This window comes from Malaclemys terrapin, chromosome 2 (assembly GCF_027887155.1).
Source record: "Malaclemys terrapin pileata isolate rMalTer1 chromosome 2, rMalTer1.hap1, whole genome shotgun sequence".
NCBI classification, from domain to species: domain Eukaryota; kingdom Metazoa; phylum Chordata; order Testudines; family Emydidae; genus Malaclemys; species Malaclemys terrapin.
This window is the reverse complement of record NC_071506.1, coordinates 174,030,367-174,057,707: the sequence shown is the minus strand read 5'-3', so window position 1 is coordinate 174,057,707 and position 27,341 is coordinate 174,030,367. Positions and strand designations below refer to the sequence as shown.

The 27,341-nt window shown below is 41.3% G+C and overlaps 1 protein-coding gene across 10 annotated transcripts in view; it reads left to right on the top strand.

Annotated features, from left to right (window-relative positions):
- COL15A1 (collagen type XV alpha 1 chain) overlaps positions 1–27,341 on the top strand; it is a 299,045-nt gene that overhangs the window by 254,640 nt on the left and 17,064 nt on the right. For 4 of the 10 annotated variants that reach the window (XM_054018685.1, XM_054018686.1, XM_054018680.1 and 1 more), the window contains 8 exons: positions 7,111–7,164; positions 7,246–7,305; positions 10,634–10,702; positions 14,171–14,233; positions 16,064–16,106; positions 20,468–20,560; positions 23,573–23,622; positions 25,772–25,882. In XM_054018685.1, coding sequence (XP_053874660.1) covers positions 7,111–7,164; positions 7,246–7,305; positions 10,634–10,702; positions 14,171–14,233; positions 16,064–16,106; positions 20,468–20,560; positions 23,573–23,622; positions 25,772–25,882 — 543 coding nt within the window. Of the gene's footprint in view, positions 1–7,110; positions 7,165–7,245; positions 7,306–10,633; positions 10,703–11,113; positions 11,156–14,170; positions 14,234–16,063; positions 16,107–20,467; positions 20,561–23,572; positions 23,623–25,771; positions 25,883–27,341 lie in introns of all 10 variants that reach the window. The other 6 variants (XM_054018687.1, XM_054018682.1, XM_054018679.1 and 3 more) reach the window with 5 other exon arrangements.

Sequence of the window (27,341 nt, the reverse complement as noted above, 5' to 3'; positions counted from 1 at the left end):
GAATTATCCTGTGATGAAGTCTTTTCTTTTTTTAGTTGGCTGCTTACACAATGAATTACTATATGTGAGCCACAAACTATAGTTTGACACATTAATCATCAGATAGATGGGTTAGCCTCTCCATGAATATGCATTATTGCTGTTAGAAAATAGCAAAGGACAAATGGTTGCCAATTCGGAATGAGAGGAGAATGTAGTTGACAGTCCATCCATTTGGAGAGCAATCTCTTAGTTTGGAGCAGGGATTGGTGAACAGACTGATATTCAGACAATATCAGTATTTCAGATCTTATTAATCTGATGATGTGTGGACCCTGAGGGTGAATATCATCCAAATACAGCTATAAGGCTAAGCTTTCATGGCACCCTGCTGACTCCCAAATAGACCCCCAGGCTGCTTACACTATTTGACATTGAGAGGCAGCATGGATAGAAGGCCAGACTAGGAATGATAAAATCCAGGTTCTGTTCCCAGCTGTGCTACCAACTCACTGTGTGACTGCGGGCTGTCACTTCACCTCTCTGTGCCTCGCTTTTTCCACATGTACAATGAAGAGCATGATAGTTACCTTTGTAAAGTGCTTTGGGGTCTGTGGGTAAAAAATTCACTATATGAATGCCCAGGACTGGAACACTTCTGGGATGAGTGGGAATGAGGACAGAGTGCTGGCCTTATATGCCCTGCTCACCTCCAGCATCTTTGAGGGTAGCCAGCCACCCTTGCACCTTAGGCTCATCTCCAGTTTTCTGGGGTGCTGATAAGGCCCTCTGCATCCTCAGCCAAAAGGGATGTCTTCCCATTCCCCTGCTATATGGCAGAGGCACAAGACGGTGCTCCCGTTGCCACTGCTGCTGGACTGAGCCAAGAGCCTGATTTGCCCCAGAGAGCCCTTTGCATAGTAACTAGGGAAGCCTTTGGGCTCTGATGGGCTTAGGAGAGAGGCCCTATCATATGGGCACTGTCCCACTCAGAAACGTGGGAAAATACAAAGTAAAATCAATGTGCCTTCATCTCAGTGCTATATGCACCAGTCACAGCTATGAACGGAACACAACTCTTCCAGCTGAGGCAGCTATTCCAGTGCCCCAGCTTTATTACTGGATCTGTGCTCTAAAGCAGTAGCAGCACTGCAGGACTTGGCTGAATAGCAAACACAGCAGGGCAATGAGGGGCACACTTTCCAAATGAACTGATCTGCACATCCTTGTAGGAAGCTGCAGCAGTAGCAAGACTTCATTGAAAAGCCTGTCAGAGACAACACAACACTGAGAAGCACTTTCAAAAGGGCTCTTAATTATCGGGCACATTCTGAGCTAAGGCACGTTGCAGTTCCTCATTGACAATTTGAATTCAGAAGTGTAATTTGGACTGTGTGTCATGGAGGTAGAAGCTGCTGCCTCTGTCTTGTGAGAGCAGGGGCTTGTGAAGCCCATGGAAACAGTAACTGCAATAGATGATACAGGATGTGAGGAGGACTTGAATAAGGATTTCTGGCCTTGGAAGCAGATCTAAGGAGAGGAATAGAATAATGTGCTGACCTCATTTTCTCTGGAGGCATTCAGAACATTTCTGCAGCTTTACCATTCTTAAAAACACTACTTTGCAGGTCACCTCTCAAAATTGCTTTTGTTACCTGCTTTCCTTATTTTTTCCCTAACTGTCCCATTTTCACTCCATTATTCATTTATCTCATTTGTTACTATTACTCTGTTTTCATATCTTCAGTCTAGTTTCTTTTAACTGTTCTTTCTTTTTGTGTTATTCAGCTTCTCTTCCTCCTTCATCCCTAAACGTTCCTGACTGGAACCACTGGCAACTTTTAAATCAAGATTGGATGTTTTTTCTAAAAAATATTCTGTAGGGACTTTTTCAGGGAAGTTCCATGGCTTGTGTTCTACATGAGGTCAGACTAGACGATCCCAATGGTCCCTTCTGGCCTTGGAATCTATGAATCATGAGCAATAGAACGGAATGATGAGTCAGTCATTATTTACCATCAGTTTCATCAGAGACCAGTACTGGTTGCTATGAATCAGACTCTTTATCCATTTCAGCTTTAAATGTGCAAAATAACTGTAGGGCTAGGTTGTGGCATTTCATCACAGCCCATAGTAAGGGATGGTATGGGGGCCATGCCACCCCAGGGGGAGCACTGGAAGCAGCCTGCCTCAGTGAGGCAAATACTTCCCAAATCACTCATTGCCCTGGAAGGAGCATGCATGGCATAGGAGAGACAGAGTATGGCTCTGCCTGCTACATGCCCCCTTTCAGACAAGTTGCCCCGGGGAAAGCAACTCGGAAGCAGCTCCTGTTCTCTCTCCACTATGAGGGCTGCAGTTCTGGCTACACAACCTGCATGAGGGGAATCTGCTCACTCCTTCCCACCCTACTGCAGTCACTTACGGGCCAGCTACACTCTAGCCCTGAACAAGTAAAACAGAATATAGTTCCTGATCCAGCCCTACTGACATCAATAAGACCACTTGTGTGAGTAATATGACTTATGTGAGAAAGTGTTTGCAAGATCAGGGCAAAAAAATTTATTCTAAGAACTCTGCCTTTGCTACCTCTGAGTCGGGTGCAGAACAAAAACATGGATGCAGATTGTGTTTGTACAGTGCCTAACACAGTGGAGAGTAATCCCTGTTGGAGTCTTTGGGCACTGCAATGTAAACAACCATCTAATCGAGCATTTTGTAGGAGCATTTTTGGTTCCCACAAAACTGACATCAGGATGAAATGATATCAAAAACCCATTTAATTTTTGTAATAGAAAATTCTAACACTACATACAGTATACAGCACTGACTGTTTTGCCCAGGCAATATTGAGAGTTACTGCCTCAAAGAAAAGTAATATTCTTGGGTTTGACGCGGTGACACTCAAAAAAGAGTGACACTCTTAAATCATTCAGTATGCAGAAAAGCTGCTGAAAGTCTTCGTCTGAATCTGTCTGTTCTGTGCAAGCAGTATAGACATTGCTGCGTGGAAAAGGTCAGCCTTTAGGTTGACCAGTGCTATGCATCACCCCAGAGTCCCACTGATTCTGGAGTCTACATTGCTCACTCAAAGAAGGGATCAATATACAGAAGTCAACTTTCCCTCAAAACCCAACAGTGTTCCTACCTGAGCACCAGTTATGGGAGGAGTATAGAGCAGTTCAACAAACCACCACTAGGTGGCCCATTGGTTCTGAACCCTGACATCAGAGGAAAAAACATCCAGACTTGCAGGTTTCTAATTTTACTTATTTTATTGCCTGAACAGCTAAACAAAAACATAATATAAATTACATATGAACAAATCAAATTAGAATAAGGTGGGTTTCTAGAATCATCAAATTATGAGATTGGTTAAACCACCTCAAATAAACCAACAATTCCTTACACGCTCTATGTAACTTGAGAAGACAGTGATCTTTTTAGCTATCTGCCCCCAGAGTAACAGAACATTGTCAATTTCAGTGCCATTTGATATATTTATGTTCCAACAAAATATGTGATGGGGGGGGGTGTCAAATCACTTGCTGACTGAAGCTAATTTTGAGACTACAGCTCTGATACCAATTAAGGCAGCCTGCCCAAATTACTGGTGGTTAGGAAATAGCTAGTCTCCTTATCCCACAATATAAGGTTATAAGAAACATTCAAGATGACACCACTTGTTACATTTAAAATAGAAATGACAAATTTAGGTGAAGATTAAAGATTAAACATATAACTCCTTTTGAAACTTGTATTAAGGCAAAGTTACAATACAATATTAACATGGTATGTCATATATTTCTTATTCAGGATCAGGTTAATTTTCAAAGAACCTGGCTAAAGATTCTGGCTTGCTGGCTGGGGAGTCCTCCTCTGAGTTTGCTAGAAAGGGTGACCAAATTTATAAGTACCTATCCTTTTTTTGGTGCGTCTCTTGTGTATGTACTTGATGTGAAAGCTTTTCCATTGCAAGGACTGTACCACAATTCCATAGGAGGAAGAGTCACATTTTTCCAACACAAAATCTAGCAGCTAACAATAAAAAGAAATGAATTTGTTGTTCTCTTTAAAATGCAGATCCTTTACTGGAGCATTAAGCAAGCAGGTCAGGGATCTCTAGGAAACCAGCCAGCATTTTGTCATACAATGAATCTCTTTAATAATTTCCTCCCAAAACCATCTAATTCTTGAATGCATTCACCACATGTGCAAGTATCTTTCCAGGCAACTCCTCCATAAGAGCACCTCTCTCATAGCAAAAATATGATGGTGCTTAGCTGGAGTCAGTTGTCATCAATACAGTAGTTTATAAAAACATTCCTTATGGGCCACACAAATTGAAGATGTATATCCCTTTTCCTATATGGAGACACTCTTATCCAGATCAATTTCTTTGTCCAAATCCCTCTCCCATCTTTTCATCTGGGTTATTTTCCTAACATCTTTCTCTGTCAAATTTGTATGTATCTCAGAAATTAAACCCTTTGTTCCAGCTTGTTCGTCTTCCAATGTGACTAAATGTCTAGAAAGGGCAGCCTCGTATCCAGATTCCACAATAAAATGTTTGACTTGTAAATACTGAAAATGTGGGATCTTTATATTATTACATACCTCTTGGTATGATTTCAAATCAGGACCCAGGAGCAACTGTCGATATTGAATAATCCTGGCTCTTCCCCACAACAAATAGTCCTTTGATATTTTTAGAGGTACATTCCTAATTATTATTTAAATTAGCTAAGGAAGAGGGCCTTGGCAACAGGAATTTAGAAAATTTGTCTAAAACTGGTAAGGTGGTCTGGATGAATGGGTGATTATATTTTTTATTTTTGGCTACAACCCCTAATGCATGATATATAAGCCTGTGTGATCTTTAGATAGCACAGTTGTTAATGTAGGGCTGTTAGGTTTTGGAGGAACTACTCTCGAGTTACCTGTGGCACCCCATATTCACCACTGTCATATAATTATGATATATTTTGTACAAAGTATGCCTTGTGAGGTATCATTCTAACAGTCTTGATCTGCTAGACATTAATATCTTGTTGAATTGTATGTGCTGTTGTCGTATGTGAAGCTATGAAGTTTGGCTATATATGTGCTACTGAAACATGTTGTGAGGTTGAGAACACCCAAAAGCAGCCATTCAGGTACAACAATTAAAAGGCCAAACAATGTTAATGGTTTATTGAGGAAATATACACAATCACAAGGATTACCCCAGGAACTGTGTACAATAGAAACCTTTCAGAGATAGCACTACACAATGTTAACTTTTTGACCCAAGTCACAGCAAAAGAGCTTTCCAGCAAGTGGGAAGAAGATATAAAGGGGGGAAATGACATCATGATGGTACCTCACTCTTCCTACAACACCACACCTGAACGTATCGGAGGAAAAAGACTGAACTAGGTGGGAAGTGTTGGTCCCAGGCAGGAAAGAAAGAAGCCTGCCTGTGTATGTAAAAGCTTACCTGCTTGTATTATCTAACTGGGTGAGACACTGCTTGATTCAAATACTAATTAGTACATTAGGCTTAGATTGTGGTTTTGTTTTATTTCTTATGGTAATCTACTTTGACCTGTTTGCTATCACTTAAGAGCTATCTTTCTGCAGTTAATAAATCTATTTTATATTTTACCTAAAACACTGTGTGTTGTTTGAAGTGCACAGGGGATAAATCTCAGCTCATGAACAAGAGTTGGTGCACGTCCACTTTCCTTTGTAGAAGTGGCGGACTGGGTAATAAATTCATATTGGTTGGGTTTTGACCAGGGCAGGACAGTATAACTCTGGGGTCTTAGGCTAGGGAGCTGAGAGTATTTTGGTTGAAGTTTCTCTATATGGGTTCATGAGTGGCTGGCCAGAGCATTTATGAACACAGCTGGGTGTGGCCCCTATCTATGGATGTTGGTGTGAGTGCAAGCTTGGAGGGCTTTGCAGCTTGTCACAATGTCACAGTGCAAGAGGGAACCCAGATTGGTGAGACAGAGAGCGCAGCTGTACCTCAGTTCCAGGTGGCACCCCGGGGCCATCACAGCACCATTCTCAGATTCTGTGGGTTCTATCCACACACACACACACTTTTGCACTCAAACACACACACACACACACACACTCACTCACTACCAGCCACTTGCTGGAGTTAAAAACATTTGCATGAATGCTAAGGCAGAGGTGTCCTTCTGCTAATACAAATTGGAAAAGAAAAGAAAATCCAAAAGTTGCTACATATACAGAATGGTGGTGGTTACTCTTGAGGTTTCATTCAGCCTGGTGGAAAAGGTTAGCCTGTGGTCTTCTCAACTCTGCTGTTTTATGTGGATGGACTTGTTGCTGGCTAGAGGTTTTTACTTGTAGAAGTTGACACTTAGAAGTTGCATGTTGCTGGACTCTACAGCTGGGAGTGTGGAGGAAGCATGGGTTTCTTTGTCAGGCATGATGACATCACCTGGCCAGTGTTCAGCAATCACCAGCAGCCATGGTCACTGGGGTCCAATTAGGTCACCTTTATGTAAACAAAGATTCCCCCCATTCCAGTAGTTTTGCACTTGGAAAGTCCACAGATTGAAAAATATATCCAGTCACGAGGTCTATGGGTTTTTTTGAGACATTTGAGGTCAGTCTAGACATTTTTTAATCATTCTAAAAAGTCCCCACTCAAAAATAATTTTAAAAATGCAAGACTAGCAGAAAGTTGGCATAGAAATCATAGGAAAAGACCAATCATACATTCACTCAGGCAGAGAGAGACAGTTCCTGTTCTATAGACCGATGCTTATAAGTTCCCCTTTATTCTTGGGTACTTGGCAGCTCAGCTTTGAACATTTTGGACACACAAAATCTGGGTGAAATTTAGACTTTGACAGTTAGAGCAAAGAACCTTGCCCTCCAAAGATCACAATCTTGGGGTTCCGTTTTTATATGCAGGCCTATCTGCTTCACATCTGTACTCTCAGAATAGTTGCTGAAAGGAATTAGTCTGCAGACAGGGAACCTTTTTTAAAAACACATCGATGTGCTTTCAGAATAACCAAAACATGAGTCACTATCATGTTCAATATAGAAAATTTTAAATTTTGCTCCTTTTCTCAGCTAATCATGCTCTTTCTATTTTCTCTCCAGGGACCAGTAGGACCTTCTGGACCTAAGGGAGAACTTGGTATTCCTGGACGACCTGTACGTGTTAGGGTCTTTCAGATGGAATAAAAATAGCAGTTTACTTCTGTACAGACACTAAAACATTTCTCTTCATTTCAGGGCCGCCCAGGATTGAATGGACTGAAAGGTGTAAAAGGTGAACGGGGTGTAACATTATATGTAAGTTCTGCAGTGGTACTGAAATTCATTGTAAACAAGAATATAATCCCGTGTCGAGGCTAATAGATATGAATCTATTCTAGGAATAAAAACAGCTTGCAATACCTAGAAATGCTAACATGATCATTCTGTTTCTCCTGATAAATAATAATAGTTCAGCTCCAATTTCTGTAATCCTAACTCCAGTTGAGCAGTATGTACTTGTGTGAATAGTTCTATTGACTTCAGTGAGATACTCACATAAGTGCTACTCATAGTAAGTAAGTGTGGCTCAGTTAGGCCCATCTTGGGCTTCATCTTTCAAACACTTCCCACCTGGTAGTGCTTGCTACCACAAGTTGTCGGGGGGACACTACAAACACTACACAGATAAGTGTGTGCGGGATTGAGACCTATAGGATTTGCATGCTAAATATTCTACAGTTGTTGAATTCAAAAATGGTTTTGAGCTTGATAAACAAAAATCCTGATTCTGCAATCCTGATTGACACTGGGTAGCACTCATGCAAGTAGTTTGTCAGCAAGTGCTACTCAGCTTAAGTAAAAGTTCCAGAATAGCATTTTCCATTTCCATAGGACATCTGGCATAGTAATTCGTATCAGAGTTCTTGTACCATCTTAGGATGTGTCTATGCTAGAAAAATTAGTACTGGTACATGTATTACTTTAGTACCAATAACAGTGCAGCTACTTCAGTACTATGCTATTAGGGAAGACAAGGTGCAGGTAGTCCCACCACACATGCACACACTCTGTGCTCTGTGTACACCAGCACAGTACACTGTTGCTTTACTAGAGAAATCAGTACCAATATTGTACAAAAGACCTTATATGATTAAGTTCACATCAGAAATAGTATCCCGGTTCATTACACTGTTGGTGGAATCTGTTATATTTCAATTGACTGTATTTTAAATGAGTTCTATTGTATTTATGAAGTGCCCTTCTGGAGTGGCTTGTTTAAAAAATATTCCGCACCAGGTTGAAATCACAAGTGTGAATCCTGTACAATAGATATGAGTGCAGATTATGTTAATGTCTTTGCTTGTCAAAAAGAAGACAGAGAAGTGACTTGATTAGTGTATCTTCCTGGGGAGAAAATACCAGGTACTAAAGAGCTTTTTCATCAAGCAAAGAAATGCAAAACAAGAACCAGTTGCTGGAAGCTGAAGCCAGACAAATTCAAATTAGAAATTAGGCACAAATCTCTTACAGTGAGAGTGATTAACAGATTACCAAAGGGAAGTGTTGGATTCTCCATCTCTTGAAATCTTTGTCAAGACTGGATGCCTTTCTGGAAGACATCCTTTAGCTAAGCATAAGTTAATGGGCTCAATACAGGGGTTACTGGGTGAAATTCTATGGCCTGTGATATATAGGAGATCAGACTACATGACCTAATAGTCCTGTCTGGCTTTAAATTCTATGAATTTGTGCCATTTCTATCAGATGAGAGGATCTCATTACCAGGTGCAACTGTTCTAAATAATTTGAGTTCTCATGTGTTAGCCAACGTAATCAAAGTGTCGTTCATTTAGATGGAAAGAGAAGTCAGCTAGAGGAGCAGACAGGTTCAGAATCTCTGCCCTCTCCTCCTCTTCCCACATTCATCCATTATGCCCCTCTGTATCCCTGCTTACAGCCTGTATTATGTTCTCTGCTTAGACCCCTAATGAAGAGTGTTATTCCAATGTAGCAGTGCTAGCAGGGAGCTGGGGGTGGGGATCCGTCAGGGACCAGACCCAGTGTATGGACACAGGGCCTCCACATGGATATAGCATTCAATGTTATAGGTTGGACTAGATTCCACATTCAGTTAGGGTGGTGTAAATCCAAAATAAATCCATTGATGTCAGTGCAGTAGCCCATTGTTAATAGTGCGGTTCCTGAGTGTGTAGTGTGCTGACTGTAGCCAATGATTTTAGTTTATTATTCATTTATTGTGTAATGTTATGATTAATATGTGATATTACATATATTCATTTTATGTTAATTAGAATGAATTTGTAGGATTATAAAAGTCTAAAATTGATCAGTATTTAAAGGAACTAAGTATTAGACATAAGTAAGACAAGCTAAAACACAAAAACCCGTAGGTTGAGGCCTGCAAGACTTTAGCTTAGCTATTTTAGGCCTTGGAGACACGAAGTAATAACTCAAGCCAATGACCAAAAAATAACTCAGTGCCCTAAAATTATGGAAAAAGGGGTACCTAGTGGTAATATTGTGCAAAATTACCCAAAAGATTACTATTAGATCATAAAAATACTGTAAAGGCGTCTCTGTTTCTGACATGTCTTTAAACCATGGAATACAGATTGTGCGTCAATGCTAATAAAAACAAAGGTAACTTACACAGTCTATAGAAAACTGGGGTCCCTTAAGTTTCCAGGGAACACAGACCAATAAAAGAAAAGAGGGTTTACACTTTTATGAACATGCACAGAATGTAGATATAAACAGAATCACATTATAAAAAGGGATCCCAAAATGGGAAAATTGAGCTCCCTATGTGAGACTCCAGCAAGAATCATCCCTCTACTAATGATCAAGCATGAGAGACCCATCAAACCCTAACACTATTGTTAAGAATGTAAGTATAACTATGTTTGTAACTTGTGCATAGGTCTCTATAGAATTTCTATATGCTTGGGTAATCATAACTTACTTATAAACTAAACTAAACTTTGTACCTGTAAATGTAGGTGTGGTCACTACCCTTGGTCTTTATGTGTTCCTAAAAACTCTAACTCTAAAGCAAGTAGCAAAGGTAACTTTCACACTGTTAAGCTTAAAACTGTAGCTGTCAGAGCCAAACCCACGGTGGCATAATACCACATTACAAAATTCACTTTAAATAACATAAAAGGCTACATGACTGAATGGTTCAGAATCTCTCCCCTTAGGACAAGGATTTATGTTACAGATGTTCTGCATTTAAATGTCCAGTTGTCTGAATGGCATTTGAACAGTGCAATTTGTAATTGTATATGTCTCAGCACTTTGGATAATCCAAAGAGAGAGTTTTCTGGGGAACGAATGGAGCTTTTTTATATAATTCTGTGATTGGTTGGTTGGTTTGTTCTGAAAGCAAAAGCCTTGGGCAATTCTCCTGTCTATTAAATATTGTGGGTCAAATCTTAGACTCCACATTTTCTTTTTACAGGTAAAAATTTGTACATGAAAGAAAATGCTCAACCTCCCTTCAGGCCAGTTAGCACAAGGCGCCATGTTCAGATTGGCCCATGCCCTTTTTCTGTCAGCTGGCACTGCAGTCTGAAAGGTTCTAACTCATAAATGTCTTTTCCCCCTTGTTTTGCCTTCCCAGGGTCCTCCTGGCTTGCCTGGGCCCCCGGGACCCCCTGGACCTCCAGGGGCTGTAATTCACATCAAAGGAGTAAGTACCTAGAGGGATTATTTGTTGGTCTGTGGGGCCCTGCTGCCATTGCAGTAGTGCACAGCTCTTGAAATCGGTTGTAAGGTGAAACCTTGAAATTGTTTCAGATCGCACAGGTTTGCAGGCAGATTTCCAGCTTGTGGCTATAGGACAGAACCGCCTGACCACAGATGTTGAAAGCACTCTTATATAAGGGGTTTGCCCCATCCACAAAGGCCAAAACCTGCTGGCAGAACCACACCATGCAAGAGCATTCTTAACATATGACCCAGAAAATCCATTCAGGATGAGGAGATTTTTGTGTTGTGGGCGGGTCCTTTGCCTGTCATCTTCTATTAAATCTGAATATTTAGTTGCTATATCATCATCATCTTTATTTACTGAATTCATTTTCCTCCACATTTTGAATAGACAGTTTTCCCAATTTCTCCCAGACCCCACTGCAAAATGCCAGTAAGTTATATACAGACCCTGCTTTTACCAAATTACATTGATATATGTAAGTGCATGGCCATAAGAACAAGTGACACAAACATACCTCTGTGCACGTTTTAGTTCTCTTCAATCTCTACTTCTGCTTTGCCATCTGCTTTGGTAATGTCATATGTCCAATGTACACGATAAAGTAGGACCAAGACTTTAAGATAACAGAGTATTTTATATTCTCAACGATGAATGCCTTGTAGAATGCATGAGAGGTATAAACAACATTGTAAACTTTTGGCTTAAAGCTTTGTAACATTGTTATTTTGTTAGTCGAACAAAGTTTAGAGACAAAGGGAGTTTAAAAAGAATAAGAATTGTCCTTAGAAAGATGTGTTTCTACTGATTTTTTTTTAAAGGAGGTGGGGGGAACTTTTATTTCTTTTACTGCTTGTACAATACCTCTCAGTCCACAATCAGAATAAAATTGTCTAGTCTCTTTGAATGCCAGGACACGCAGAGCATACATCAAACAAACAAACAAACAAATCTTATTTTGCCCTACTTAGGCTTACATTCCAATTGTTCCATTCACATGCTACGACATCTTGCTCAAGTCACCCAGAACTGTGAACCAGTGCGTTACTTGTTCTTCTCAGCAAGAGTGAGCTTTGCTGTTGCCCAGCTGTGTGCCAGCTCCTGGACACACCAGCTTGTCTGCTTTGCCAGCAAAATTTTCAGGACTCTGCCAGTCTAAACCTTGCCTTGCAGGTAACAGTGAACACCAATTCCCAAGAGACGTCTCCTTGCAGTGTCCAGTCCCTCTCACTGGACAGTCGCAGAAGTTAAGTTTGCTGCCTGCAAAGAGACAGAGTCCTCATCAGCCGGTTAGGTTAGCGGAAGACTCATGCTTCACTTTCATAACCAGCACTGAGATGGTTTTGTTTTTCAGTTTATTAACAAAGAATACAGGTTTGAGTTATTTCAGGTAAGAGAGAAAGAGACATGAAAGGTTACAAACAAAACAAACCACAGTTTCTGGTGACTAAAACTAACTTCAAGTTACAGTCTTTAACTAAGCAGGTTTCCTCACCTATAATCAGTTCCCAGAGACTTCAATCCACTTGGTTGAAGGATCCATCTTTCTCGATTTCAAGAGTTCTGCCCTCAGATGATGGATGCACAAATGACTTTCTGTTTCTGCTTTTATTTCCCAAAGTCCATGGTCTCTCTTTCAAGGGCCAGGAAGTCTTCTTGGGGATACAGCCTCCATCCCCCTTTGTGATTGTTCTATTGTGTGATCTTCTCTTCGACTTGCTAGTTTGGTGGCTCTGTCTACCTTATATGTAAATGCAGTACCATTGTTTCTGTCCTCACCTTGCTCAATTTACACTGGAGAGACAGTCAAGCAGGTGAAACAACATTCCTTTGTCTAGAACAGACTAGGCTTATGCACTGCTTGCCAGACACATTTGAAGAAGATATTTCTATCGCACATCTATAATTCTTTACACTCCGCCCATACTTACACCAGGCAGTAATATTAATGACCAGCGTGATACCAGTTTGCATACGACACCTTTAGGTGACACTGTAGCAGGTTGAGCACTCACCGCTGCGGTGCCTCCTGCAGGTGGTCCGGGAATTAGCTCAGTTCCAGCCTCGGAGCGCCCCTTCTGGCCAGTGTCTCTCCTGCCTCAGGCCCCGTGTCCCTCCCAGACCCCAGTGCCCTCTTATCTCGGGGCTCTGCCCCATGACAGTCCCCATGCTCTGGGTGTCCCCTCCTAGAGGACCCCCCCAACCCTCTATGCCCACTTTGCCTCAGTGGCTACTGCCAGTCATCATCTAGCCCCCTTTCTAGGAGGCAGACTGCAGTCTGTAGTGGCCGGGCCACTCATCACTGGCAAGGAGGTTGGACCAGCTGCCACTGCCTATCCCTGGGCTGCACCTCTGCAGCCCCAGTACCTACTTAGCCTTTAACAAGACCTCAGCCTGGGGAGTTGCCAGGCTGGAGCTCCCCAGCTCCTCTTGCTTTCCCCAGCACTGTTCTGCCCCAGGTACCCTTTGCTCCGAGGCAGCTAGGTCCTTCCCACTCCAAGGCTGTAGTGAGACTGACTCAGCTCCTCCCTTAGACCTTCTTATACTGGCCCAGCTGGGCCCTGATTGGCTGCCTCAAGCCTGCTCATAGTTGGCTCCCTGGGGCAGCCCTTTCCCAGGGCTGTTTTTAACCCCTCCCAATCCGGAGCGGGTGACTACCCCGCTACAGACACCTTTTAGAATCAGATTGATGACGGTGGGTTGGGGCAATGAGTGTATCGGGCCTGATGTGAGTTACACTATGGTGTGCCCTCTGCCAGCTGGCACTGAGGGGTTCCCTAGGTCACACATGCCAACTGTTATTGCCTCATAAAACTCAAGGAGTGACATCCTGACCCCACTGAAGTCAATTGCAAAACTTCCATTGACTTCAATGGGGCTGGGATTTCACCCAGGATGTCTGGGAAGCTGATGTGGCACTAAGGTTTAGAGGACCTCAGAGACTTTTTGTTTAAATAAATCACAGAAATTACCTCTCGTAATAAACTGTGAACAGGCCTGAGTCATACTAGAGCTTTCCTAAAGGCCATATTGTGGCATATAGTCACTGGGCTGAGTAGATGAGCAATGGGGGATGTGGGAAAGGATTGTGCCTCAGGGTATTTCTACACTGTAGTTAAACACTGATGGCTGACTCTGCTCACAGGGCTTGGGCTATTTAATTCATAGAATCATAGAATATCAGGGTTGGAAGTGACCTCAGGAAGTCATCTAGTCCAACCCCCTGCTCAAAGCAGGACCAATCCCCAGACAGATTTTTATCCCAGTTCCCTAAATGGTCCCTTCAAGGACTGAACTCATAACCCTGGGTTTAGCAGGCCAGTGCACAAACCACTGAGCTATCCCTCCCCACCAAATAATACCTCCTAGCACTTATATAATGCTTTTCATCAGTGAATCTTAAAGCACTTTACCAAGGAGATCACTATCATTATTCTCATTTTACAGATGGAGAAACTGAGGCACAAGGTCACCCAACAGGCTAGTAGCAGAGTCAGGAATAGAACCCAGGTGTCGTAAGTCTCACTCCAGCACCCAATACACTAGGCCACACTGCTTTAAATTGAGGTGTAGATATTTGGGCTGGCCCTCTGGGACCGTCCCCCATCCTGGAGTCCCAGAGGCCTGGGCTCCAGCCTGAGCCCAAACATCTACAGTGCAATTAAACAGCCCCATAGCCCAAGCCCCACAAGCCCAAGTCAGCTGATATGGGCCCGAGTCAGCTGATACGGATGTTTAACTGCAGTGTAGACATATTGTTAGAGAGCCATTATGCCTCCCCCATCAGCCTGATGTGCAGGAGGGCTGCATCATCCATGGCTACAGTACATCATATTATAACTCAACACTTTACAGTGGGTCCAGTTCTCATTTCACTTACCCCAGTTTACTTAGGTTGATTTTGGAGGAGAGACTCCAGATCTATATTGGTATAAATACAATGAGAATCAGTATCAATAAGTATAAAATAAGAAAATAATCTCTCTCCTGCCTTTAAAGAAAAATATATTTACTGGTTTTATAAACCTTTCCATATTAACTTTACTTATGAACTCAAACACAGAAAAATGACCACAAGATGTTTTTACGTTTCTATGAGGCTTTAACTACTTGTTTTAGGAATTTTATTCTTATCTCTTTTATTCCATCCATAAATTCTCCATCTTACGTATAACTTTCTTATAAGAAATTATTTTCATTAGCTCTGCTAGGAATTGCTCTACGGATTGGCCAACTTTCTCACCAATGCCGTGCAATTATTTTCTGTGCAACCGTTAAAATGACAGAAACTCACTTAGAGAGCAAGAATAGTTCATTCGCACAGAGGTTAAAAATCAGTGAACAGTAGAAAGAAAATATTTTAATTGCACTAATGACTGCCCAGATAAAAGAAATGTGTGGTTCTAAATGTCTCTTCATGCATCTTAATATGCAAGATAGCTTTGCCCTACATTTGTGAATGACATAAAACTGCCCCAATTTGTACCTACAAATACTCCACTTTACACATCTGTATAAGTGAGTATTCGTAAGGAACCATGGACTGAATCCTGCAAGCATTCCTCATGCGAATAGACCCACTGAAGTTAACTCCTAACAGTGAGTGTTGCAGGATTGGGTTCTTTTCATGCAGCAGCTGCACGGTGGAATTTTTAATATATGACTAGGATGCAATTCATATTAATAGTAATAATTAGCATTATGTAATGTTTTATCCATTGAAAGCATTGTACCAACATTAATTAATCCTCTCAATATCTTTAGGAGGTAGGTTATTTTGTCCCTGTTTTACAGGCAGGCAATAAGTTCCACAGCAGGAATAGAATTAGGGAGTTCCTGGCTCCCAGTCTCGTGCTTGGATCACACTTTTCTTTCTCTCAAGTGCCTTTTATGCACCTGGAAGCTGCAGATAAGCATCCATTGATTTGTGTTAATAGTTGATGAAAAGCACTGCAACCACAATCTGTTATCTTAAAAATCAAATTCTGCTCTCATTTACACTGATGAAAATCCAGAGTAATTCTAGTGACTTGAATTGAGTTACCCTGGATTTATACTAGCATAACTGAATGCAGAATTTGGTTAATGTTGCAAAAATGCATGTTTTACAGCCCATTGAAAGCATGCTGCATGTTGAAGAACGCACAATACTGAATAAGTCTTAACTGACTAATATTTGGACATTGGCAAATTGACTAATACAGCTTAAACTATTAATTATATGTACTGTGATAGCACACAAAAGCTCCAGCCAGAATCAGGGCCCTATTATGCTAGCTGCTGTATAAGTATAAGATAATTTGTATAGATAATATTCTGAATTTATTTCTTTGTGTGTAGGTTGGCACTGCTCATCCTGGAAACCAAGAAGCTAACATTTATGGTAAACTATTGGGTTTTTTACTTCTTGTAGCAATGTATTGGATCAAATATGACCCTAGTTGTAGTGACCAAAAGTCTCAGCCATCTCTTGGCTATTAGGCGACCTACACCATAAGAAATGATTTTGTAGTCTCAATCGTGTTCTTATTAAACTAGTATCCATATCCCAAAACCCATCAACACTGTTGGTACAAATTAGCACCCTCTTGGCAGTGTTCAGCATAGAGGCCAAGGAGTGAATGAGCCATGAAACTGAACTATCCTTTCTCTCAGAAGTGGTATCTCTTGACCAGGGATAAGACACATAGATGTGGCCGTGTGGAGTGAGGCTGCAGTCCCATTGTTATGTGTTCTCTGTCATAATCGGCTATAGAACTGTACGGAATATGCAGTCACACAATCAGTCCTCCTGTGCTCTGGGAACATCTCAACAGCAAACTCGAAGTCTAACCTGAAATTATTCCTATGGGAAGAAAACTAGATTGGTTGATTCCCAATTCAGCCAGCCTAGAAGAGCCCCAACTCCTGCCTGATGTATGCTGGTCCCACTTCTCTCAGAGGTGACTGTGTGTGTTCTGAATGGCATAGAATATTCCCTTGGGTCAGCCAGTCAGAGTGGGAAGCTCCTGCCTATGATCAGAGCTCCAGTCCCATTGCTTGGGCATCAACAGTGTAATCCATGAAGGTACTTGGGTACCTAAGTCCTGTTTTTAGGCACCACTCTGAGCCACAAAACTTTCACTCAGCGGCCACCGAACCCTGTAGGTGCCTGAACTCATTCAATATCTAAGTTTTTTGCCTGTGGGCATACCCACTGCTGCCTCACTCTAGGCACCTATCTCCCATCCAAGCCTGGGAGTGATCCACATACTGGACGAAGAGAGGTGTTGGGTCTCCTAAGTCACATGTGGGGCCCAACCTGGTAGGCAGCCTCTGAGCATGTCTACCGGATCAGGCCCCTCAGGCAAGTTCCTCCTTCTCCTCCCTCACAGCTCAGTGTGGGAGGAGAAGGAGGAAGGGCCTCTTATATAACCCTTGGCCCAGTGGTCAGAGTACTCATCCAGGATGTGGGAGACCCCCCCAGTTCAAGTCCCATCCTCTTCCTGAGGGTGAGAAGATATTTGAACAGAGACCTGCCACTTCTCAGGTGAGTGCTCTCACCACTGGGCTCTAGTCATTCTAATGCTATCTCTGGCCCAATTAATATTTAATTATTTAATTAAAGTGGAACAACTTCAATAGGAGAGATTGAGGGAACCCTGTATCAGAATAATTCATAGCCTTGTGGTTAGAGTACTCACAGGCAGAGGGGGGACTTGAACCAGGGGACATCTATCTCCATGAGATGGGGGGACTCAACACATATCCCTCTGGTCAGCATATCCCACTGGCTAGCTTAGGCTGCTCCTCACCTAGCCTACTGGATTTATGGATTGCAGTTTGAAGTGTCTATCTCTCCCCATTCAGTGTATTGGGAACACAGACACCTAGCTCGGGCTATGTCTACACTACTGCCGATGTCGGCAAAACTTAGGCCGCTCAGGGGTGTGAATATTCCACCTCCCTGAGCGACATAAGTTACACCGACATAAGTGGTAGTGTGCACAGCACTATGTCAGTGGGAGAGCTTCTCCAGCCGACATAGCTTATGCTGCTCACAGGGATGAGGAATGGGGTTTATGCCGACAGGAGAGCTCTCTCTCCTGTCGCCATAGACAGTCTTCACCAGATGCGCTGCAGCAGCACAACTGTATCAGAACAGCTGCGCCACTGCAGCACTGTACGTGTAGACATGGCCTCAAGCTTTGTGGATTGCAGTGTTTTTCCTGTGATTTTTCTAAGCACCTAAAAGTTAAGTGTGGCAACTCCGAAGTCCCTTTGTGGATCTGTGCCTAAGTAAATATCATAGACAGGATCAACCCCTCCTTAGAGCACTGCAAATTACCCCTGAAGAGATTTTTGAAAAGGAGAGATCAAACCACCAAAACCTCTTTCACTTGCAAGGGAAAGAGTGTTTGAACCTTTCTGGGGAGACAGAAGAAATTCTCCCCTTCCCTTCACTCTGTAGGAAAATGAGGTGAGCCCTATTGAAGAGAAGATAATTTTCCAAGGCAGAGAGAGAGAGAGAGAGAGAGAGAGAGAGGTGACAGAGGGTACGTCTACACTGCAAACAGAAGTGTGACTGCAGCAGGTGTAGACATACCTCAGCTAACTTTGATCTAGCTAGCTTGAATAACAATAGCAGTGAATCCACAGCAGCATGGGCCAGTTCATAAAATCTCATGTGGGACCCTAGGTATGTACTTGAGCAGCTAACTTGTTGCTGCCACAGCTTCATGGCTATTATTATTTGAGCTAACTAAATCGAAGCTAGCTTGGCTGTGTCTATACAGTGTAGACATCCCCAGGGAGGGAAACAATGGTGAAGGGAGACAGATGAATAGGGAGGAAATGGTACATATTGCACCATCCTGCAGAAATGCCCTTGGGAAGGCGACATTAGGCCAGGAAGCTCTGCAAACATCACTGGTGGGGTTCCTTTAGTCACTCCCCCTTAGTGGAGAGGGATTTCAGGGATAATGGAGGAGGAAGGAATGTCAAACCTGTAGAGTCCAGCAATGAACAGGAAACTGTGCAACAGACTTTAGTCTCTGGGCCTAAGCCCCTTCCAGCCACATTGCTGGCACTACTCCCTCTTGGCAGCAGACAGGGGCCTTGTACTTGGAGAACATTCCACTGAGTCAGTTCCCATCCTTTCCATCTCGGCTCCCAAAAAGAGCCTCAACTCCTGTCCCCCATGGCATTTTGCATTGCTAATCTGATCTTTGAATCTTGCACACCATGAGTGTAACTAAAAACAGCCATTAATTGTGCCCAATGGGCATTAAAATTGGTCCAAATCATAATATAAATCCCCAAAGGCTGAGATCCACCCTCCCTGCAGACCCTCTCAAGGGGATGAATATTCCCATAAAGGGAAGGCATTGGAATGCATTTTCCCCACCAGCTCCTGCAGTGATTCCTCAGTCCCCATTAAACACTATTCTGGGTGTGCACGGGAAGAGACCATTGGTGCAGCCATGCAGGCAGGGCCCAAGCAAGACAGAGGTGGTTTCTGCACCAGCCTTAGATACAGATGCAATGTGTGTAAATTATAAAAGAGGCCATGGGATCTGTGTTAATATGGATCCAGTGGCACTAATACACTGCACAACTGGAGTGTAGGGTTTCAATGGCTACTCCAGCCCATAAACTGGAACTGTGAAGAATGGCCACGGAGAGGACTGCACTGTAGCCCCATGCCTTGTCTCTGGATTTCAGGAGTGAACTTCACTGCCATACCTCCTGCACTCAGCATAGGAACACTGCACTTTGCACCTGTGTGGCCATTTATACGTGGCAAAGTAGCTGTAAAATGCAACCACATGAGAATGGAGTTATTTGACACCCACTTTGCTCAGGTGTAAATGACTACATAAGGGGCACCGTGGTGGGGAATCCAACCTGAAAAGTCCCATTATGTGGGAATGAATGTCACCCACTGGTATCAGATCCATTGAGTAAGAAGAGTGCCATGTTATCTAGTCACCTGACAGGGTAGAACTGCAATTGAAACTGGAGGTGGGGAGCAAATACATGGAAGAGAGGACGCAAACTCAACATTGATTTGGGTGCAGGTCTACCCCCTCCCCCCCCCACACACACACACACGCTCTCCTGCCCCACCTGGTAAGGAAATCTTGATAAAAGGTTTTATATTATCTGAAAGAATATTGTTTTTTTCCCATTAGTCACACTCACTTATCACAAGCAATGAATTATAAATAGTTTTGTTGGCCTCAACAGAAGTCATTATTTATTGCTCTGTGATAAGAAATTCAAGTGCCTGAGTGATTAAGCCTGCTGGAGATACACCTTTACCCTTTGATAGTGCTTTCTCTACAGTACTCTTAGGATCATCAAGAAGATATCTCAGCTGGGGTGCTCTCTGGCTTTGGCTTACTTCAGGCAGGCCCGGGTCACTCAAGACGGGGAGAGATCTCAAGATAGAGACAGTCTTATAAAGGGGTTATTTCAGGTTCTTGAGGCAAAGAGGAAATGGCAGTCCTTTTGAAATGTCATGGGAAGGGAGAAGGCATCAGTAACTATTAAACAGTTATGGGGAAAGCTGAGGAAGCTTGTAACAAGGGAAAGGAGCCTCTAAGTTTGAATAAACAGCCATGTGTTTAGAATCCTTTCCCAAAACTTTTGTGGTTTGTCCATCACTAACACAGTATCTGTTATACCATATTTGAAAATTATACTTTGCAATAACTTTCATTTGCTAAGAATGCATTTCATTTTCTGGCAATATTTTTATAGCAGGTATGAAAGGCGAACCAGGCTCCTGGGAACTGCATGGCCCACCAGGCTTAAAAGGTGAAAAAGGAGAGAGAGGCTCACCTGGACTACCAGGTATTATGAATATGATTGTAGAGCACTATATGTGCTTTTCAAGTGGGTTTATTTTAAGAAATGCAAAATATCTAATATATTTTAAAAGTCATATTTATTTCCCATGCCAAACCAGGTGTTTAAGTTAATCACAGTTTATTAAGGCCCTGATTCCGCAGGGTACTTAAGTACATGGCTAACTTTAAGCATTGGCATAGTCCCACATCTGTTTGAAGTTAGGTATATACTTAGATTCCTTGCTGAATTTGGGCATAAATCAATAAACCCTGTAATATTATGGGAAACATCATCATCTTATTTGTGATTTTTTTTTTTCAAATAAATGTTTAGAATTATCTGGCTTGTCACAATGTGTTAAACTGGTTTGAAGGACACCAAGTTCTTTTTATTTGCCTGGCATTGTCAGCCAATTGTGATGAAGTCTAGTGCCACATAATTATTGACATCTGTGTTCAGTACAAACATTTATTTGTCTTGATTATCAAAAGTATTGACACTGATAGCAGTTGATGGGGCCTAGAAACATCCTAACAGGAGTTGCCCACTGAGGATTTAATTTTTATGGGAGGATTTGATATATATAGCTAATACATTTATATTAGGTGAGTTAGATTGTTGTAAGCCTCTTGGGACAGGGACTGTCTTTTTGTTCTATGTGCCACATACTGTACAAACAATGTGGTCTTCGTCTAGGGCTTGTAGGCGAATCTTTTCAGCCAAGGTTGCTGTTGTATTTCATAAATTCTTCTTGTTTGTGCCCATTTTAATTACTAGCTAGTTAGAAAAAATCAAAAAATGGCAACGTTATATTGATGGACATTAGAAATAGTGAAACATAAAAGGAGCACTATAAAAATTAATAAATATTTTCATGTGTGGTACTTATAATATTTCAGGCCTTCAATCCAGAGCTTTAGTTTTGTGACTTAAAATAACTTTACAGTTGTTATCTTCCAGAGGGCAGCTCTTCACACTAAACTTCTATTTTGACTTTTTGCCCTTCACACTAACCTTTCTGCTGATCTGTATCAGATGCTTCTAAAAAGTTTGGAGGGGCTCCCCAAACATCAGCCAACTTTTAAAATGCAGGAACTGGGTACTTCAAAGGAAAACTAAGAAAAAATCCTGTTTTATGAGCTACCCTGTTCACACTACTTCTCACACCCACATTTTATTAAATTCATTATTGTTTTGCAAGTTCTGATGACGGACAATCACAATGATATCATGTTCCACATACTTGTGATGTGTTTTTGGACTCTTGTTGGAGATAAAGTGGGGTGAACATTACACCTTCGTTATGGTCAGGATATCACTTCCTCTAGTCTGAAAACAGAGTTCATCTTTGTTCTCTAAAGAACAGAGGTCTATTTACTTAGTCTGCCTAGAGAATCCAATTGACCTTGTTGGGTTTCAGATTTTGCTAAAGGAAAGCACCACACAATTGGTGGCCCATTCTGTTGTTGCCCTAGTAGAAAATTACCATCATTTTTTGTTCTTGATCATTATAGCAGCCTAAGTAAGTATCCTTTCCCTATAAGTCATCCTTATAGGACATATCGGTCTGACAGATGAAGTGCATGAGGTAGAGATTAGAGTGATGATGATGGAAGTCGTGCTATGAGTTAGCTCAATTGAGCACAGAGTTTTCAAAGTTGTGGCAATGGCACAGACAGTTGTAGCGCTTCCGCAGTAGCCTCTTCAGAGTTCCAATCATGACGATTGCATGATGAACCATGGCTTTGTTTGCTCAGAAATGTGGAAAAATTTCTATCCAACTTAACCCAATAGATTTTGTTTGTGAATACCAGTCTGGCTGCCTTCATACTTGCAGATATTTGTCTGGAAGGGACAAAAGCAACATCTGTATGATATGAATGAATTTACAAAAACAATGAGGAGTCCAGTGGCACCTTAAAGACTAACAGATTTATTTGGGCATAAGCTTTCATGGGTAAAAAAACCACTTCTTTTTTTACTTCTGTTTTTCACTTCTGTTTTCACTCCATGCATCTGAAGAAGTGGGTTTTTTACCCACAAAAGCTTAAGTCGAAATAAATCTGTTAGTCTTTAAGGTGCCACCAGACTCCTCGTTGTTTCTGTGGATACAGACTAACATGGTTACCCCTCTGATACACGAATGAATTTGACTTTGTCTCACTGAAATTCCAGATGTGCTGTGGAACCCAATAGCTCTTATCATGCCTGATCCAATGCCCACAGAAGTCTATGGGAGCCTTTCAATTTACTTCAGTGGACTTTGTGTCAGTCCCCTGGGTGTTAAAATCAAGCAGAGTATTGATTTTGTATTGGGTGTATGTTTAGCAGAGAACATAGGTGCTTCCTCATTGGAAAACAAGGTGCCAGCTTCCCTCACACGAGCAGTTGTTAAGCTTTTTCTCAAAAGAGAGCCGGAGAGGTACTTTTACTGCCTTTCTGAAGTGTGGTATGTTTTAATTTATGAATGAATAACTACATGGTGCCATCTTTTCCATTAGGATTTGATTGAATACACTTCCCTGCAATTTGTTTGAATTCAATTAATCTTCTAAACTGTTAGCCCTAATTTAAACTGTTTACAATACATCAGGGAATTCTAAGTATCTCTTTGAAACAAGTCCATCATGTTGCTGTGGAGCACTGTGAAAAAAAAAGTTATTTCTCAAACCTACACAAAAACAGCAGAGCGAGACCATGAAAAACAAAATACTGACTCTGTAGTCTCAGGTTATCTAACCATCACCAGAGCATAAGCACAATCCCACTGACACCAGCCCAGCAGTGATGCTGGCATACAGACCATATGTTGGCTTTTGCTACAGTAAAACAGAGGGGAAACAAATGTTTGCCACATTAAAAAGGTCAAGATGATTATGGAGAAGAGTTATATTTTAAACTTCTAGAATAATACAGATAATGGCCTTCTAAAATGGAAATTATGGATAATTTAGCCCTTTTAAAATGGAAAGTACAGATGATTTTTGCACTAAAATAATGTACTTGATTTTTCAGGTCCTCCTCTGCCTTCAGCATATTTCAGCCACTTTGTTAACAGCATGAAGGTAATTACTTCCCATGTGTGTCTTAGTTCTGTTCAGCTTTTTTAACCCTATATTTTAATATGCATTAAATATAAGACAAATACTAACATATAAGTGGAATACACACAATAATTGATTTATACCAGAAATTACAAATTAATATATTATGCAATTATTCAAATTAATAGGTGAATAAACAAGTTATCATATGACTATATAATATACCAAAAGTAAACAAAGGAGGTTACTAACATACAAAAGATTATCTGGGTTTTACTTCTAAGTAGTTTCTTTTCACAAATTGTATTAAAATGAATCATACTTTGTCATTATCTACTTTAAATCTCCGCTATAGTTCTCAAACTCTTTCATACCAACAATGGAGTGAGAGAACTTTTGCTTTCAAAAAGACTGTTAGAGCAAATTAGCTACATTTAATACATGAAAAATCAGTTTTTGTACAGACTGCTTGTTATTCCTTCTCCCAGACTCGCTGATGGTTTTCTCTGTAGGATGGGAGAAGTACAAGGAAAAGTCAGTGCTGATAATTCTGTGTTGTCTCTTCTTCCATCCTACCTCCTTCCCTTTCTCTCCCCCCATAAACAGTAATCCTTGCTCTTCTACACACCTTCAAATACCTGCTCTGCTTTTGTGAAATTTGAAGTCTGCTTTTTCAGTGACTGAAGGAAAGGGGATGGAGCCAGTACAAACCATTTTACAGACTTAATAAAATAAAGGATCTGCTGGGAGCCAATAGTTCTGTCTCCCTTTATTTGTTCTCCAAAATGGCTTATTAAGGAAAACCATGTGATCCAGACTTCCTTGTTTCAGCATTCATCTGTCCTCCCACTATGGATTACTTTAAGTGTTGGAATTGAATATGAATGGAATATTAATTTAAAATGCTTTTATTTTGCTCTTACTGAATTAGAGCTATTATATCCTGTCCTGTGTCAATATAAGATTTCTAGTGTAATGTAATCAGAATATTGCATAGTGATATCTCCAGAAGAAATCAAACCAAATGTTATGTAATGGTATAACCAATCCCTTTGAAAGATTATTATAGAGGAGGTTTGCTATCAGATTTTCTTCCTGCTCAACCATTTATATTTTCTTTGGTGTAATGTGTAGCCTGCATCAACACAAAGAGAGAAATTTTCCCCCTTGGATAGGCTGTGGCTTATTTGATTTAGCAGAATAAGATCTCCACCTTAAACAGATGCTTTCATCTATAAAGTGCTGTTTTGGCATTTGTCCCCCCCATCTACAGAATGAGATGCCATACAGCAAGCTTTACAACTCCATTTACCAGGAAGCAAGAGGGAAAATCTGTCAATCACAAAAGCTATAAGCTGGGCTCCTCACCCCTTTCCCTGAGTCCGTTTTGCCACCTGTCCTGGGATTGAGTAATTCTTGCTCAGTCTTCTGCTGCTTCTATTTACAATCTTATTTCTCAGAAGGAAGAAATAAGGAAGACCAAGAGGAGGGTAGAGAGAAAACAAGCATGTTACAGAACTACAGAAAGAAAATAATGAGAGACTGGAACTTCTGTTGATGTGGTTCTTATTCAGCAGAGAGAATAACAACTTTGTATTTCAAGGCTCTTCTTGTCATTCCTTCTCTCAGACTCACTGATGATCTTCTCTGTAGGATGGGAGAAGAGAAGCACAGGAGAAAATCATGTGCCAATATTTTGTGTGTCATTTCTTCTCCCATCCTACCTCCTTCACTTTCTCTCCACCTGTCTACAGTAATCCTTATTTTTCTACACATCTTTAAATATCAGCTCTATTTTTGTGACATCTGTAGTCTGCTTTTTCAGTAACCAAAGGAAAGGGGATGGAGCCTGGCTCTTTACACCTCCTGTGACTTTTGCTTCCAGCTTTCTGGTGGATGAAGGTATAATTGCAGTATGGAATCTTGTTTTGGAGGATAGCAGAAGGAGAACTACAATAAACACAATTTCCCCTACCTAATTTTCTCCTTTCTCTGTGGGAGATGTAGATTATTTGTTTTCATTATACGTCATTGGGGAAGGGAGTGATCTCAAAAAGCAGATTTTAAGCTCATTGTATCCTGTATTGAGATTTTTAGTGTAACTTTACAGGATCAATGCCAGGTTCCAATCCTGTTTCCACTTAATTTTTTTAATGTTTTTTCTTCTAAGGGTGAGAAAGGAGACAATGGCGAAAGTGGCTTCAAAGGGGAAAAAGGAGAACCAAGTGGAGGGTTCTTTATGCCAGGGCCTCCTGGACCCCCTGGACGACCAGGACTAGTTGTAAGTGATGCAGTCTCTCTTGCAACAGAAATGTACATGGGCATTTTCTCATTCCAGTAAGAACTAAATAAACACAAAAAACAAACTAGGGAAATGTGGTCTACATGAAATTACTATAAGATGGGTGCACAACTAGTTGAAATAATGTACTCAGAGTAATTATAAATGGTCCACTGTCAACCTGGGAGGGCATATCTAATAGGATCCCACAGGAGTCAGTCCTGGGTCCACTACTATTCAATATTTTCATTAATAACTTGGATAATGGAGTGGAAAGTATGTTTATAAAATTTTTAGATAACACCAAGCTGGGAGGGGTTGCAAGCACTTTGGTGGAAAGGATTAGATTTCAAAATGACCCTGATAAATTGGAGAATTGATCTGAATTCAACAAGATGAAATTTAAAAAATGACAGTGCAAAGTACTTCACTTAGGAAGGAAACATCCAATGCACAACTACAAAATGAGGAATAATTGGCTCAGTGGAGTAATGCTGAAAAGGATCTTAGGGTTATAGTGGATCATAGGCTGAATATGAGTCAACAATATGAGGCAGTTACAGAAAAGGTTAATATTCTGCGTGTATTAAGAGGAGCATTGTATGTAATACATGGGAGGTAACCATTCCACCTTGCTCTGCACTGATGAGGTCTCAGCTGGAGTACTGTGTACAGTTCTGAGCACTGCAGCGTAGAAAAGATATGGACAAGATGTATAGAGCATCCAGAGGAGAGCAACAAAAACGATAAAAGGTTGAGAAAACCTGACCTATGAGGAAAGGTTTAAAAAAAATAGGACATGTTTAGTCTTCAGAAAAGAAGACGGGAGGGTGGAAGGGGGGGAACCAGATAACAGTGTTCAAATATGTTAAAGGCTGTTATAAAAAGGCCTGTGATGAATTGCTCTCCATGTCCACTGCAGGTAGGACAAGAAGTAATGAGCTTAATCTGCAGCAAGGGAGATTTAAATTAATATTAGGAAAAACATTCTAACTCTAAGGGTAGTTAAGCTCTGGAACAGGCTTCCAAGGGAGGTTGTGGAATCCCCATCATTGGAGGTTTTTAAGAACAGCGTGGACAAACACCTGTCAGGAATGGTCTAGTTTACTTGATCCTGCCTCTGTGCAGGGGGCTGGATTTGATGACTTCATGAGTTCTCTTACAGCCCTAAATTTCCATGATTCTGTGATGTCACTGACTTCTGTTGTTGTGTTGGGTTTTTTTGGACTAACTACAAAAGTTAAAGTAGGTAAGATTTTGAAAATCCTCTTCTCTGAAGCCCCAGACCTGCAAACACGTACGTAGATGCATAATATTGTATGCAGGCAAGCAGCCCCATAGAAGTTGATAGGACTACTCATGTGAGTAAAGTTAGGCACATGCATAAAAGTTTCCAGGTTTGGGGCCTAAATTAGATTTAAAGTGAGCTACAGATTTATTTGTGGTAAAATTTGCACAT